The sequence below is a fragment of the Vipera ursinii genome (assembly GCF_947247035.1).
Source record: "Vipera ursinii genome assembly, chromosome: 1".
NCBI lineage: Eukaryota > Metazoa > Chordata > Lepidosauria > Squamata > Viperidae > Vipera > Vipera ursinii.
Window position 1 is genome coordinate 168,890,784 of NC_139512.1, and position 13,475 is coordinate 168,904,258.

General features: G+C 40.6%; 2 protein-coding genes across 11 annotated transcripts in view; one reads left to right on the forward strand and one right to left on the reverse strand.

The window, feature by feature from the left end:
* Positions 1–2,404: 2,404 nt before the first annotated feature.
* ORMDL1 (ORMDL sphingolipid biosynthesis regulator 1) lies at positions 2,405–13,142 on the reverse strand. Of its 3 annotated transcripts, none has more exons than XM_083350530.1 (4): positions 12,900–13,142; positions 10,186–10,374; positions 6,714–6,865; positions 2,405–4,250 (listed from the first exon to the last, which is right to left on the reverse strand). In XM_083350530.1, exons 2-4 carry the CDS (start codon positions 10,357–10,359, stop codon positions 4,115–4,117), a joined length of 462 nt encoding a protein of 153 aa, XP_083206656.1. In that variant the 5' UTR covers positions 10,360–10,374; positions 12,900–13,142; the 3' UTR covers positions 2,405–4,114. The 3 variants fall into 3 exon arrangements, with proteins under 3 accessions (XP_083206656.1, XP_083206658.1, XP_083206657.1); XM_083350532.1 differs by having other exon boundaries at positions 12,944–13,085; XM_083350531.1 differs by lacking the exon at positions 12,900–13,142 and adding an exon at positions 10,669–10,981.
* The window catches only part of PMS1 (PMS1 homolog 1, mismatch repair system component), a 114,995-nt gene continuing 114,555 nt past the window's right edge, over positions 13,036–13,475 (forward strand). For all 8 annotated transcript variants that reach the window (XM_083350502.1, XM_083350500.1, XM_083350501.1 and 5 more), the window contains exon 1: positions 13,036–13,137. The gene's annotated coding sequence lies outside the window, so the exon portion shown is untranslated. The remainder of the gene's footprint in view (positions 13,138–13,475) is intronic.

A 13,475-nucleotide genomic window follows, 5' to 3' on the forward strand; every position in this document is an offset into this window, starting at 1 on the left:
TCATAGGATTTCTTTGAGAAGGGAGAGGGGATAGTAAAGTTACGATTACCTTTTATGGAATTTTTGAGTGGAGCCATAACAAAAACAGAACTAGGCAGTTACGGGGAGGTGACGCTTGCATGTTTTGTTTTTTTAATGGGCAAGGAGCCATTAAAGTATATTTGTTGTGGATGCGATAACTTCTATTTCCTTGTACTCTGTAGTGGCAGATATTTTGCTGTCTGATAAGTCATGCTAAGTGTCTATGGAGATTCTCAGTCATCCAGATCATGATTGTCCCAAAGGTGCTTTTTCAAGAGGCAACTGGACTTTGTTTTTGCTTTTCATCCAAAGCGCTTCTTCAGCTCTGACTGGATGGTGGGGAATGGAAGGATTTATATTCCTTGCAGACAGCTGGCCATTTGCATTCTTGTAGATTGGTTTGAGGACACTTGGAGGTTTATCTATGTCCTCAGAGTCACCTGACTAGTGCAAATGGGTGTGGAACCTTCTTGGAACTGCTGAAAGGACTGTGTTGTAGACTGGAGATAGATATAGAATAATAGAATAACAGAGGTGGAATGGATCTTGAAGGTCATCTATCCAACACCCCCCCCTGCCCAAGCAGGAGACCCTACACAATTTCTGACAGATGGCAACCCAGTCTCTTCTTGAAACCCTCAATGATGAAGCTCCCACAACTTCTGAAGGCAGGCTGTTCCATTGGTTGATTGTTCTGTGAGAAAATTTCTTATTTCTAGGTTGAATCTCTCCTAGATCAGTTTCCACCCGTTATTCCTTGTCTGGCCTTTAGGTGCTTTGGAAAATACCTTGACCCCGCTCCTCTTTGTGACAGCCCCTCAAATATTGGAACACTGCTATCATGTCACCCCTGGTCCTTCTCCTCACTAGACTAGCTATGCCTGGTTCCTGAAACCGTTCATGTTTTAGCCTCCAGTCCCCTAATCATCTTTGTTGCTCTTTTCTGCACTCTTTCTAGAGTCTCAACATCTTTTATTAGATGCAGTATTTTGGTTGTGCTCTTACTAAGGCTTTTAGAGTGGTATAAGTGGTCTTGATTGAATGTTAATGCAATTTAGGATTGCATTGGCTTTCTTGGCTGCCGCTGCACACTATTGACTCATATATAATTGATTGTCCACTAAGACTTCAAGATCCCTCTTACAATTACTGCTATTAAGCCTGGTTTCACCCAATCTATATGTGTACTCTTGGTTTTTCTTGCCTAAGTGTAAGACTTTACTTTTAACTACACTGAATTACATTTTGTTAGATGGGGCCCAGTGTTCAACTCTGTCAAGATCCATCTGGACCTTGAGCCTATCATTTAGGGTATTGGCTATCCCTGCCAGCTTAGTATCATCTGCAATTTTTTTTTTAAATCCCATTTATATCCCACCCTTCTCCGAAGACTCTTCTATTCCCTCATCTAAGACATTTATGAAGATATTGAAGAGCACTGGGCCTAAGACGGAACCTTGTGGTATGTTGTTGTATTCCTCCCCCTCCGTTGAGAGGGCTGTTCAGTTTTGACATAGATGGCCTCTTTGACCCCTCGTTCAAACCAGCAGTCCTGTTCAAAATGTGGACTTTGCTGTCTTCAAGAGTGGCCTTTGTCTTTTAAATGCAGATGGACTGCTGAATCTTGTCCTGATGGGTTTGTTTTGTTCTCTTATGTTCTGCCATGCATTATGAAGTGATTTTGTTTCCCCAATGTACAGATCTGCATATCTCATTGCGTTGTACTACATATACCATGTTGCTCAGTTTGTGCCTGGGTGTTTTATCCTTGGGGTGGATGAGCTGTTGCCTTACATTCTTGGGTTTAAAGTGTGCATGTATGTTGTGTTGGCTGAAGAACATGTGGGCCACTGCCTTACTGCCTCGGGGACCACCTGCTGCCGGCGTCGACTCCCCTCCGCCCTGTGCGTTCCCACAGAGAGGGCCTCCTCAAGGTGCCTCCGGTCAGAGAATGCCGGCTGGTAGCCCCCAGGGGGAGGGCCTTCTCTGTGGGCGCCCCGGCTTTATGGAATCAACTGCCGGTTGAGCTCCGGATGGCACCGGATCTTCGCTCCTTCCGGCGCGGGTTAAAGACCCATTTATTCGAACAAGCTGGCCTGGCCTGATGGGGGAATGTTAGGGTTTTAATGTTTTTTTTATATTTTGATTGTTTTAATTTGGGCAATAATTTAATCCTTTTTTAACTTTTGTATTTCTATTTATATGCCCTGTTCACCGCCCTGAGTCCCTCGGGAGAAGGACTTGCCTCCTATAAGAGGCAAGCATGATTCGATACATTAGATATTTCTTATGTAAGCCAGTGCTGTATACCTGCTTTAATATCTAATTGAATGGAAATAAAGTGATATTTTATCATTCAATTTTAAAATAAATTCAATTTTTTTTCAGGACAAATTATTTTAATAGGTATAAACCATAAAAATCAGAACCAGACAGAAAAATCTACCACATCAATCTTGTGTAACTATTGAAAAGGTTTCTTACTTAGTTTTGCACACAATTAATATGGAGTCTAAAATACCATCGCTACATTATCACTAATTCTATTTACAGTTGTAACAGCAATTTGTACAGTGCTGTTTATCACAGTGAACTATACTTACAAGGACCTATACATATGATCAATTCAAAGTTGTTCAGTTTATTGTTATAAAACATAGGATATTTTTAAAAGATATTTTCAAGAAGCAAGATCAGGGAGAAACTGTAATTACCTGAAAGAAGTCAGTTCTTACTTTTGAGGACATAATCACCACTGCTCTAACTTCAAGGGTATTTGTGGGTAGAGAAGCAGCTAAGCACAGCTACTACTAGTTAGTTTATTCATGTTCGATAACACATTATTTTTCTGCTGTCAACATTAGGCACGATTGTACATTTCCGGAACTAGGACTTTAAAATCCCTACATCAAAAGGCTCCGAAACTCACAATGCTAGATATAAAACACAACTGGGTTGAATTTCTACTAAGTTCCTTTCAATGCAAAAACAATGATTGGATTGTGCATGCTTTGAAAATGATCAGGAAGGAGCATTAGCAGACCTTGGGCAAGCACACTATTTCTCTATTATCTGTGAAAGCTGCCCATCCATCTATATTGCTCCCCAATGGATCACTTTAGAAGTCACATTAAATTTAATGAGCAGGTTCCATAAAGCAGAGGCATTTTTTTAGTCTTGCTTTAGAATATTCAGTATTATAATGAAGGCCCAAAGCACTTCTTCCAAATCAAATCTGTTCCACAATGAGAACTTATGCTCTGCTTGAAGTTTGAAATTCTTGTCACATAATGTTTCTATTCCAAGTTACTACCTTTCCTAGAATTTCCCTAACAGATTACAGTTCTAATCTGTAACAAATAGGCCGGAGAATTCAGTTTATTTAGTAGCTTCGGCTAGTTTCTGACATTAAGAATTTTCTTTTATGAGGAAAGTTTTTTTCAGATACAGTAGGATGATAATAATCACCTACTTCTGGAAAATAAGTGGCATGATACCAATCAGTTTAATTGTATATAAAACCTGTCATGTTCAAAGATCTCACACTGTAAAAGTCACTCTGCTTAAAAGACACATGAATAAGTAAGGCATGAAAATCACAGCAACTCATTAACTTTATAACACCTCAAGCTGGGTGGAAAATCTTGCCCTAAAATTAGCCAAACAAATGACCCCAAATGATAACTGATTGAAGTCTGTAAAACAAAGAATTGCCATATTTCTTCCCGTCCACTCCTTCATTACTGTTGCTGACTTACTTGTAAAAGATTACAACTTATGAGTCAATAAAATTTTCCGTATCCCTTTTCACTTCACTTGTTACTTCAGCCCATTTCCAGTCAATACTGTTATCTTAGGAGAGCTAGGCCTGCCCAGCTATTTACAAAAACCTGTGCTCCAAAGATCTGTCATCATATCTTCTGATAAGTCTCTGATTTTCCTGTAAAGAACAGCATCAGCATCTTTGCACTAGTCTCCAAAGAGATGTGAAACTTATCTAATAATAACATAGATTAGGCTACTCCTTCTGTCAAGGACAAGGATCAAATCAGGCCACTTTTTGGTCAGAATGCTCACATTGCCCATCTCCAGCTCAATATTTGTTGATTCCAAAGATCCTAACTCCATGCAGCTGTGGCAGTTTGGGAATAAGCACACTCAAGAGAGAAGCTGTGTTTAGAATGAAATGTGTTGGGTCGTATTTGGTGTAGAAGCTTGCCAAGAAATACCTGCATGGAAAAGAAAAGGGGGGAAAAAGATACAGAATATCAGAATGAATAAAAAGCTAAAATTTAAAGAAGAGCAAAATATGTTATTTTGGAATAAAGATACCATCTTTTTTCTTTTCATGTAGCTATTTCATCTCTGAATAGGAATAATCTTTCTTATGATACTGGTAGTCTTCAACTTACAACCATTCATTCAGTGTCTGTTTGATATTACAACGGCACTGGAAAAAGTGACCTATGACTTATTTTTCACACGATCACTGAAGCAGGGTCACAGGATGAACGTTTGGATGGTGGGCAACTGGTTCATATTTATGACAGTTGCAATGTCTCGGCAGTCACGTGATCACCTTGTGACCTTCTGACACGCAATGGGAAAGCCAGATTCACTTAACAACCATGTTACTAACGTAACTGTGGTGATTCACTTAACAACTGTGGCAAGAAAGATCATAAAATGGGGCAAAACTCATTTACCAACTGTCTCAGCAACATAAATTTCAGGCTCCACTCATGAAATTGACGACTACCTGCACTCAGTTGCTTATATTAGAAAAGGAAATAACTCAATTTGGCCATTTTGATGGCAAAGTATTTTGAGGAATGTACAAAAAATGGGAAAGGTATTGCTTTCAACCTCAATCAGACTACTAAACTCCAGTTTGCCAAAGTTTGGTAAAATCAATCAAAATCTGGAATGTTTTGGATTGTACCGGGCAGAACAAATGTAGAGGCACCGAGGTGCCACGGTGTGTCACACCCCCTTCTTCTGCAGCTCTTGATATGACAAATCCCTACACCTCAGCTGTTCTATTTTCTTAGTAAAGGTAAAGGTAAAGGTTTCCCCGCACATGCGTGCTAGTCGTTTCCGACTCCGTTTCAAAGCCGAAGAGCCAGCGCTTGTCCGAGGACGTCTCCGTGGTTATGTGGCCGGCATGACAAGACACCAGAGGCGCACGGAACACTGTTACCTTCCCACCGGAGTGGTCCCTATTTTTCTACTTGCATTTTTTATGTGCTTTCGAACTGCTAGGTTGGCAGAAGCTGGGACAAGTAACAGGCGCTCACTCTGTTACGCGGCACTCGGGATTCGACCCACCAAACTGCCGACCATCTGATCGACAAGCTCAGCGTCCTAACCCACTGAGCCACCACATCCCTATTTTCTTAGTACCTTTCCTTTATTCTCTCCCTCCTCAGTGGCTGCCAATGACCCTTGATTTTCACTTTCATCCCTTATCAAGGCTTTGGATATCCTTGGCTCTCTTCCCCCACCCCAGCAGAAGGCGATGTTCATGAGGTGTTCATGAGATGTTAAGGCTGCATATTCTATATATGTTGTATGAAAGAAGCAGCAGAGTTCCAAGTTTATGTTTTAACTGCAGCACTGAAATGCAGTTGAAGAAAAGAGGATGGTGATTGACTCCTGAATATTTTATGCAGTTAATTGCTAGAGATCCCCTGAGAATTGAGTAGTATGAAAATAAAACAAAATAAATAAAATGGTGCGGTTTTGCAGCACAGATTTCAACTTCATGCTTCATAAGGATATTTTACTAATAATCTTATGCTTATCCCCCCAAAAGATTATTTCATGTGAATAACTATAGCCATGAACCAGACTATTTCACTATGAAAGCATTCTCATGTTTATAGCTATATAGGTGCAATAGTAACAGACTTTAGGATACAGAACAAAATGTAAAACAAAAGGATCTGTGTATGGTTTATTTTTAGAACAGTGAGTCAACTGCAGCCAGCAAGGATGTCAGGTTAATATCTTAGCATTAAATCTTTGAAAGTGTGGGAGTGTACTGTCTTACTTTGGTATTTAAAAACAATATAACAAAGGCATACTTATTGGCAAGAATCTATGTGCAGCCTAAGAGATGGAATGACTGGAACGATTTATTTGCAAATAGCATAATAACTAAGAAAATTTAGCTGAAAGATATCTAAGCCTTACAATATCTGGAATTTTGCAAAAATATTATTTTTAAAGCATTGATTTGACGCATGAAATGTTGATTAACTATATTTATTTTTAGTTAATTGGAGAAATCTTATTTGTAAAATAATGGAAGGTTAGGTTGTGCATTTTGAATTCAACAGACAAATGCTAACTATTTTTGAAGTTTCATGTTTGTTTTGAATTAATGCTCGTTTTAAAAAAACCTATCCCAATTCTGCAATATACTTCTCTGTACAGCTCTGCAAACTGCTGTGCATGAAGATGTCACTTCCATTACAAAAATTCCAAGTACTGTTTATAGAAACATATTTTTCTTCCCTTTAAAAGCATATCAATTCACAGATACATGAATAGTAGAACATATTGATTTTAAATAATTTGCAGTGTTTAGGTACTGATTCACGTACTGCAATATTAATGCCACACCAAATCAAAGATTTGTTTTAAATCTGCAGTGTTAGAATAGTCAATGTAGAATTTTCAAAACTTACAAAATTATCGGTGAGATTGTGAAGAATTTTCGTGAAGAGGTAAACTGTACGCCATAATCCAGCTGTTCCCAATGTGTCAGCAATCTTGCTTTACCTTGATCAGGTGTTTCAAAAGGTGTTCCTTTTACTGCATGCAAAAATACATACATTCCCTGCAAAGGCAAAACAAATCCATCCAAAACAAAAACCATGTTAGCTATGTTTCATTATTAACATAATACATGGAATCTGAGTGAAGGATCTGAAATATTAACAGTAGACTTTTAAAATATGAATCATGTTCTGTGATTTGCTGATATAATAAATGTTTGAGCAAGAATACTAAGATAGATGCCCTCAAAAAGGTTAATCCAATTAGACATTTTATTCAGGCCCAGATTTCAGTTATTTCTACTCTACCCTAGCAACTTGTTTCAGTAAAGCCAGAAGATAGTTGATACAGGAACGAACACCATGACTAACAGAGAAATTCATCTTAATACTCTTTGTAGTCTGAAGGCAATAACTCTACAAAATCCCCTGAAGCCAAAGATTCTTGCTTTCAATTTCATAAGACTAAGAAAGTCTATATTAATTTGCTCACCTGTTTATAGAGATTTCGTTTTTGATTTCATAAGAGTAAGAAAGTCTATGTTGATTTGCTCACCTGTTTATTTCTTGCTTTTGATTTCATAAGACTAACAAAGTTTATGTTAATTTGTTCACCTGTTTTATTAAAATATATAGAGATAGAAGTTTTCAAACTCAATCTATGACCCAAAAAAAGTTGAAATATAGCAACTGATCTTACAACCGAATGTAGAGACAATGGGGCATTACAGGGTAGCTATCTACTTAGTTTATCAGATACACTCCCCCCCCTACTTTAAAACAAATTGCCAATCATTCAAGGAAGCAATATTTGTGTACCATTGCTCCAATGCCAGAGAAATATGATATGGTGCATGTTTGTGCCAAGTTTCATACACTAATTCAGGAGTGGAAAGCTTAAGGCTTTCTAGATGCAACAGGATTGCAACAGATGAGTATCCTTTCCCATGACTACTGGGAACTGTAGATAAACAACGTTGTAATACCCTCTCCATCCTATTCTAATCCAAAATGGGTGGTCAAAACACATTATTATTATTATTTATTAAATTTTTATACCGCCCTTCTCCCGAAGGACTCAGGGCGGTGAACAGGGCATATCCTAAAACTACAAAAATACAAAAATTAAAAAAGAATTAAATTATTGCCCACAATAAAAACAATAAAAATATATATAAATATTAAAACCCTAAGTGATTCCCCATCAGGCCAGGCCAGCTTGTTCAAATAAATGGGTCTTTAACCCGCGACGGAAGGAGCGGAGATCCGGTGCCATCCGGAGCTCAACCGGCAGCTGGTTCCACAAAGCCGGAGCGCCCACAGAGAAGGCCCTCCCCCTGGGTGCCACCAGCCGACATTCTCTGACTGGAGGCACCCTGAGGAGGCCCTCTCTGTGGGAACGCACGGGGCGGAGGGGAGTTGACGCCAGCAGCAGGTGGTCCCCGAGGTATTCCGGACCCATGCCATGTAAGGACTTAAAAACCATCACTAAGACCTTGAACCTCACCCGGAAGACAACTGGTAACCAATGCAGCTCACGGAGCAAAGATGTAACATGGGAGTACCGGGAAACTCCCAAGACAACTCTCGCGGCCGCATTCTGTACCAGTTGGAGCCTCCGAGTGGTCTTCAAGGGAAGCCCCATGTTTTAACCACCAGGAAATGTTCAACTCTTAGTGATAATTGAGAATGGAAATTTGATTAATCTTCTACTTCTCTGATTATCAGTAAGGTGGGCACAACTGGTTATCTTTAATAGATTTTGGAGTTAAAGGATATTAACTTTGTACAATATATTTGTCCATTTCCATTAGTTTAAGACAGGGGTAGGCAACCTCGGCTTTTTTATGACTCATGGACTTCAACTCCCAGAATTCCTGAGCCAGCTGGCTCAGGAATTCTGGGAGTTGAAGTCCATGAGTCATAAAAGAGCCAAGGTTGCCTACCCCTGGTTTAAGACAATGGCTACGATTGCTATAGCACACTAATTTTGTTAAATTTATATCCCACTTTTAATTTTGTCTAACACAAAGCAGAGTACACTATATTCCCTCCTCCTGTTTTCCATATAACAGCTTTGTGAGGTGGTTCTCAGCTGAGAGTCACTGGCCCAAATCACCTTAGTAGCTCTTCCATGCCTAAAGGTGGTCTGAAATTCATATCTGGTTTCTAGCCCAGCACCTTAGCCACTACACCTAAGTGGCTCTCTTGTCATTAGAAGATAACTGTAATATTATGTATAGGTAGTCCTCGACTTACCTTTAATTTAGTGGCCAGTTTAGGTTACAATGGCACTGAAAAAAGTGACTTATTACCGTTTTTCACACTTACAACCATTGCAGATCCTCTGGGTATGGGATCACAATTCAGATGCTTGGCAACTGGTTCCTATTTGATGGTTGCAGCGTCCCGGAGTCATTTGATCATCTTTTGTGACCTTCTGACGAGCAAAGTCAATAGGGAAGCCAGATTCGCTTTACAACTGTCTCACTAACCTAACTGCACTGATTCCCCTTAACAACTGTGGCAAGAAAGGTCGTAAAATGGGGCAAACCTCGCTCAACAACTGTCTCACTTAACAATGGAAATTTGGGGGGGGGGTCAATTGTGATCGTAAGTCGAGGACTACCTATACAGCTCAGGATTAAGCTGTGGAGTTCTTGGTGCTCTTTGAGCTTGTTTGCTTGCAGATGTTTCACTACCCAACTACATAAGAATCACTTGGTTGAGCTGGGCTCCTATAGAAATTGAATGAATAAAAATAAATAACTATCATCGGTGCAAGTGAATGTGGGGTTTGCTGCCTATTTATATATAATAGCTTGCCCTGCCAGTTTTTGGCGGAGGTGGGGTTTCCTCCTTGGTAGTTCCTTGATTATTATTTTCTGCCTAGGTTTTCTGGGGTTGATCCCTATTTAGTTGAGTGTTGGCTGCTGGATGTAATGTGATCTAGTCTGTCTTCTTCTTAGTTATTTTAATTGTTTCTTTTGAATGATATGCATTCTATTATAATTGTATACCTTTACAATAATTATAATGAAAGAAAACAAAGACAGTACTAATAATAATAGGTGCCCTTGAATAACGTCAGCACTGACAAAATCAACACCAGTCAATTGCAAAAGGCAGCTTTAAGTGGAACAGTTTACTTCCTACAACAATATCTTTAATACCATCAAACAACATCCTCCTACCCCAGGTCCTTGGGAAGGAATCAATATATGGATTAAAATACCAATTTTTTAAACATCCAGTTGACAGTGCAACCAATTATACAATTATATAATTATAATATAACTATCGTAATTGTGAACCACCCAGAGTTTCACTCAGTCTATAACATGGATCTCCCACTGGCACTTCTGCAGTTCAGGATGCTCACCAAATTATGAATAATATTGGTTAAGGTCCAAGCCACTGGAACGCTGAAGAAAGGAATGCTGAGCAAGACAATATGAAGCAAACCAACTCCAAGGGCGTACGTGAGCCACATTCCTCGACTGTTCATGACCCTTGTGTTGGGATTGACTTCACTGTGAGCAACCCCAACATTCATCTTTTTGCTTTATTTCTGAAAAGTAATTTTGGAAAAGAAAGTGTTCATCATAAGGTATGCTTTTCAGGGTTAATCATACCACTGTCAGACTCGGAGAGGTCATCAACTACTGCATAAGACTAACTCAGCATCTTACATATTAATACTACAAAGTATTTGAAATTGTTGGCAGGCAATTCAAAACAAATATCTTTAAAAATCTAAGGCAGCGTCCAACCCATGGCTCGGAGGACATACATGGCCCTGAACAGCTAGTAACAAAGCCCCATAAGATCATACAATTTTAACATTATTATGTAATTTATATACATTAACTATATCTTTTATATCCAGTCCAAGATAATGTCTCTTCACTCAATGAGGCCCAGGCAAGCCAAAAGGTTGGACACCCATGATCTAAACTTCTAAAGAAATAAAAATAACAGTCAAAGAATTAATACAAATTAGAGTTCCACGCATTTATATAATTGCAATCAATACAATCTCAATTTTTATATCTTTCCACAGAATAAAGAGCTTTCCATTTATTTATTTTTTCTATACTAGGGAAAGCTGTTCAAGGTTTTAAAAAACAACAACAAATTCTTATCATTGGGTGCACCGACCACTAAAAAGCAATTAAGAAATCGTAAACATCAAGCTAAAAACAGACTACTTTAACTCAGCTTAATGGAAGATTAATGGAGAAGAGCCTAATGCTGGGAAAGATTGAGGGCAATAGAAGAATGGGACGACAGAGAATGAGGTGGCTGGATGGAGTCACTGAAACAGTAGGTGTGAGCTTAAATGGACTCCAGAAGATGGTAGAGGACAGGAAGGCCTGGAGGAACATAGTCCATAGGGTCGCGATGGGTCGGACACGACTTCGCAACTAACAACAACAAATGGAAGATTTACAGAATATTTTATAGGTAGAAAATATCTTACATGTCAATAACAATTAGGTATCACTGCTAGATTTGTTATCTATTTCAGAATGGGGGGGAAGAGCCCTTCCCCAAAATTGTATATGAAAAACAAAGCTTCAGTTACATTAGGTTTGATCAACTGACTGCAAGTCAACCCAGAGCGTTTCATAAGTTGACATGTATTGTATTTTCTGACCTGTCTCCTATCATCTCTCATACACACACCTAGGTTGAATACATTGGCACTTAAGGTTCCATATGAAAACAGTATTTTTTTTTATCATTCTGGTTACAAGCAGATAACTGTGAAGGAAGGCTCTTTGACTTCTGAAGGCAACATAAGCTATTAAATAAGTCCTATCTCTGTAGTAGGCACACAGCCACTTATCCATCCTACTGGATCAATTTAGAATGTCTAACATGAACACCCAGTACAAAGGAAAACAATATTTAAAAAGAGTAAGATGCACAAGTCAAAACAAGAGCAACACACAAAAATCCCATCGCTGCACACACCCAAGAGTCACACTACAAATTACAGCTAGTCGAAAATTAGTCATTTTCAGTAAGTGTCATTAGCCAGTCACCATAGAATCAGCACAGTTGGTGTACAATTAGAGATCTAAAACATAATTGCTTAGGTATGTTCAGGATCCAATCAGAGAAGTATGGCATATGATCAAGGTTAGCACAAACGAAGGGCAAATATCCTTCATCTTTCATTATTATTATTTATTATTTGGATGTCATCTACACAGCTCTCCCCACAGTTTGTTTGTTTTTTTAAAAAAAAATCCGCGTTCAAATTAATGAATTAAGCTGGAATTTAACCTTCAGTCAACTGAACAGCGGACTAAGCCTAGATAATCAGAAAGCAGCTCTTTTGTTTGTGCCGCCGGTAACAAACCAGGAAAGGGTCTCCTTAGAACTAAACAAAAGAAGCCCTGTAGCTTTCAACATCCAAACCGAGTCAGAAATTAGCAGATGTCCTCAGACGGTCCACGTTCGTTTATTTTATTTTTATTTTTTTTATACCTCCACCAATGGATAATCGCGACAGATATAACAAGACCGGCGGAAATTGTGTGCGTTATCGCTCCTGGTTCGGGAAACGCCAAGCAGGCGCAAATCGGGCAAAAAAACCCAACCGTAATCGTGTAAAAAAAAACACAAAAAAAACCCGGTTGCAATGGCGCTTCCTTATTTATTATTATTATTATTCCGATTAAGGCTTCGGGGAGACGGCGGCGGCGGCGGCGGGTCTAAGCAGACAGCGGAGGGCCCGACTGCCCAGCTCAGGGGTCGGCAACCTCGGCTCTTTTATGACTCGTGGACTTCAACTCCCAGAATTCCTGAGCCAGCATAGCTGGCTCAGGAATTCTGGGAGTTGAAGTCCACGAGTCATAAAAGAGCCGAGGTTGCCGACCCCTGGCCCAGCTCAAAGGCTTCTTTCTCCGCGCGACGGCACCGTTTGCCAACGAGCGCTTTGTCTTTCGGCCGGTCCCTGCGCTGCACGCACCTTCCGCCACGCACACCAGTTGCCACTAGCCCAGGAACCCGGCCGTGGCCCACATTTGCGCACACCACCGACCGACCGAGCCCCCCGACCCTTCCCCGTCTTTTCTACCGCACCTTCTCGCTAACCGGGGTGAATCCCGCGCCGAGCCGCCCGCTACCCGAAGCTGCTCCGGGTCTTCTGAAGGGTTGCGCCGTGAGCGGGAGAGGGAGGCGATTGGGCCGCCGTGATAGCTCCGCCCTTTCTCTTTCAGGCAGGCAGGCGGCGGGGGCCAGGCGCTTTGGCCCAGTCCGGGGCCCCGAAGGTTCCAAAGAGGGCCGAAGGGGAGTCCTTTGGACCGCTCCGGAGGAAGAAGTACAGTAAATGGCTTTCGGCCGCTCCTTTGGCACGGCTTTGTTTATTTTTAGGCCTCCGCTCCCCCCCCCTCTTCTTTGCTGCTCCGGTGCGATAGGCCTGGGGAGGTCACGTGGCTCAGGCCATGCCCGGCTTGGAGCTGGAGCAAAGGGACGAAAACAAAAGCGGAGGCTGAGCTCTCTCTCTCTCTCTCCGGCTTGCTCGGTTTGCAGGCCGTTGCGTATCTTTATCTACATCGTTATTTTAATTCAGGGGGGGTCTTCAAACTCGGCCCTTTGATGACTCGTGGACTTCAACTGCCAGAATTCCTCAGCCAGTGTGCCTGGCTGAGGAATTCT

Excerpts from the sequence above, each read along its gene's own strand:
- ORMDL1 (XM_083350530.1), bottom strand. The coding sequence starts at position 10,359 with ATGAATGTTGGGGTTGCTCACAGTGAAGTCAATCCCAACACAAGGGTC. Across the intron at positions 6,866-10,185 it reads CCAATATTATTCATAATTTG|GGAATGTATGTATTTTTGCA; the intron begins GTGAGCATCCTG and ends TTGCCTTTGCAG. Across the intron at positions 4,251-6,713 it reads ACAATCTCACCGATAATTTT|GTATTTCTTGGCAAGCTTCT; the intron begins GTAAGTTTTGAA and ends TTTTCCATGCAG.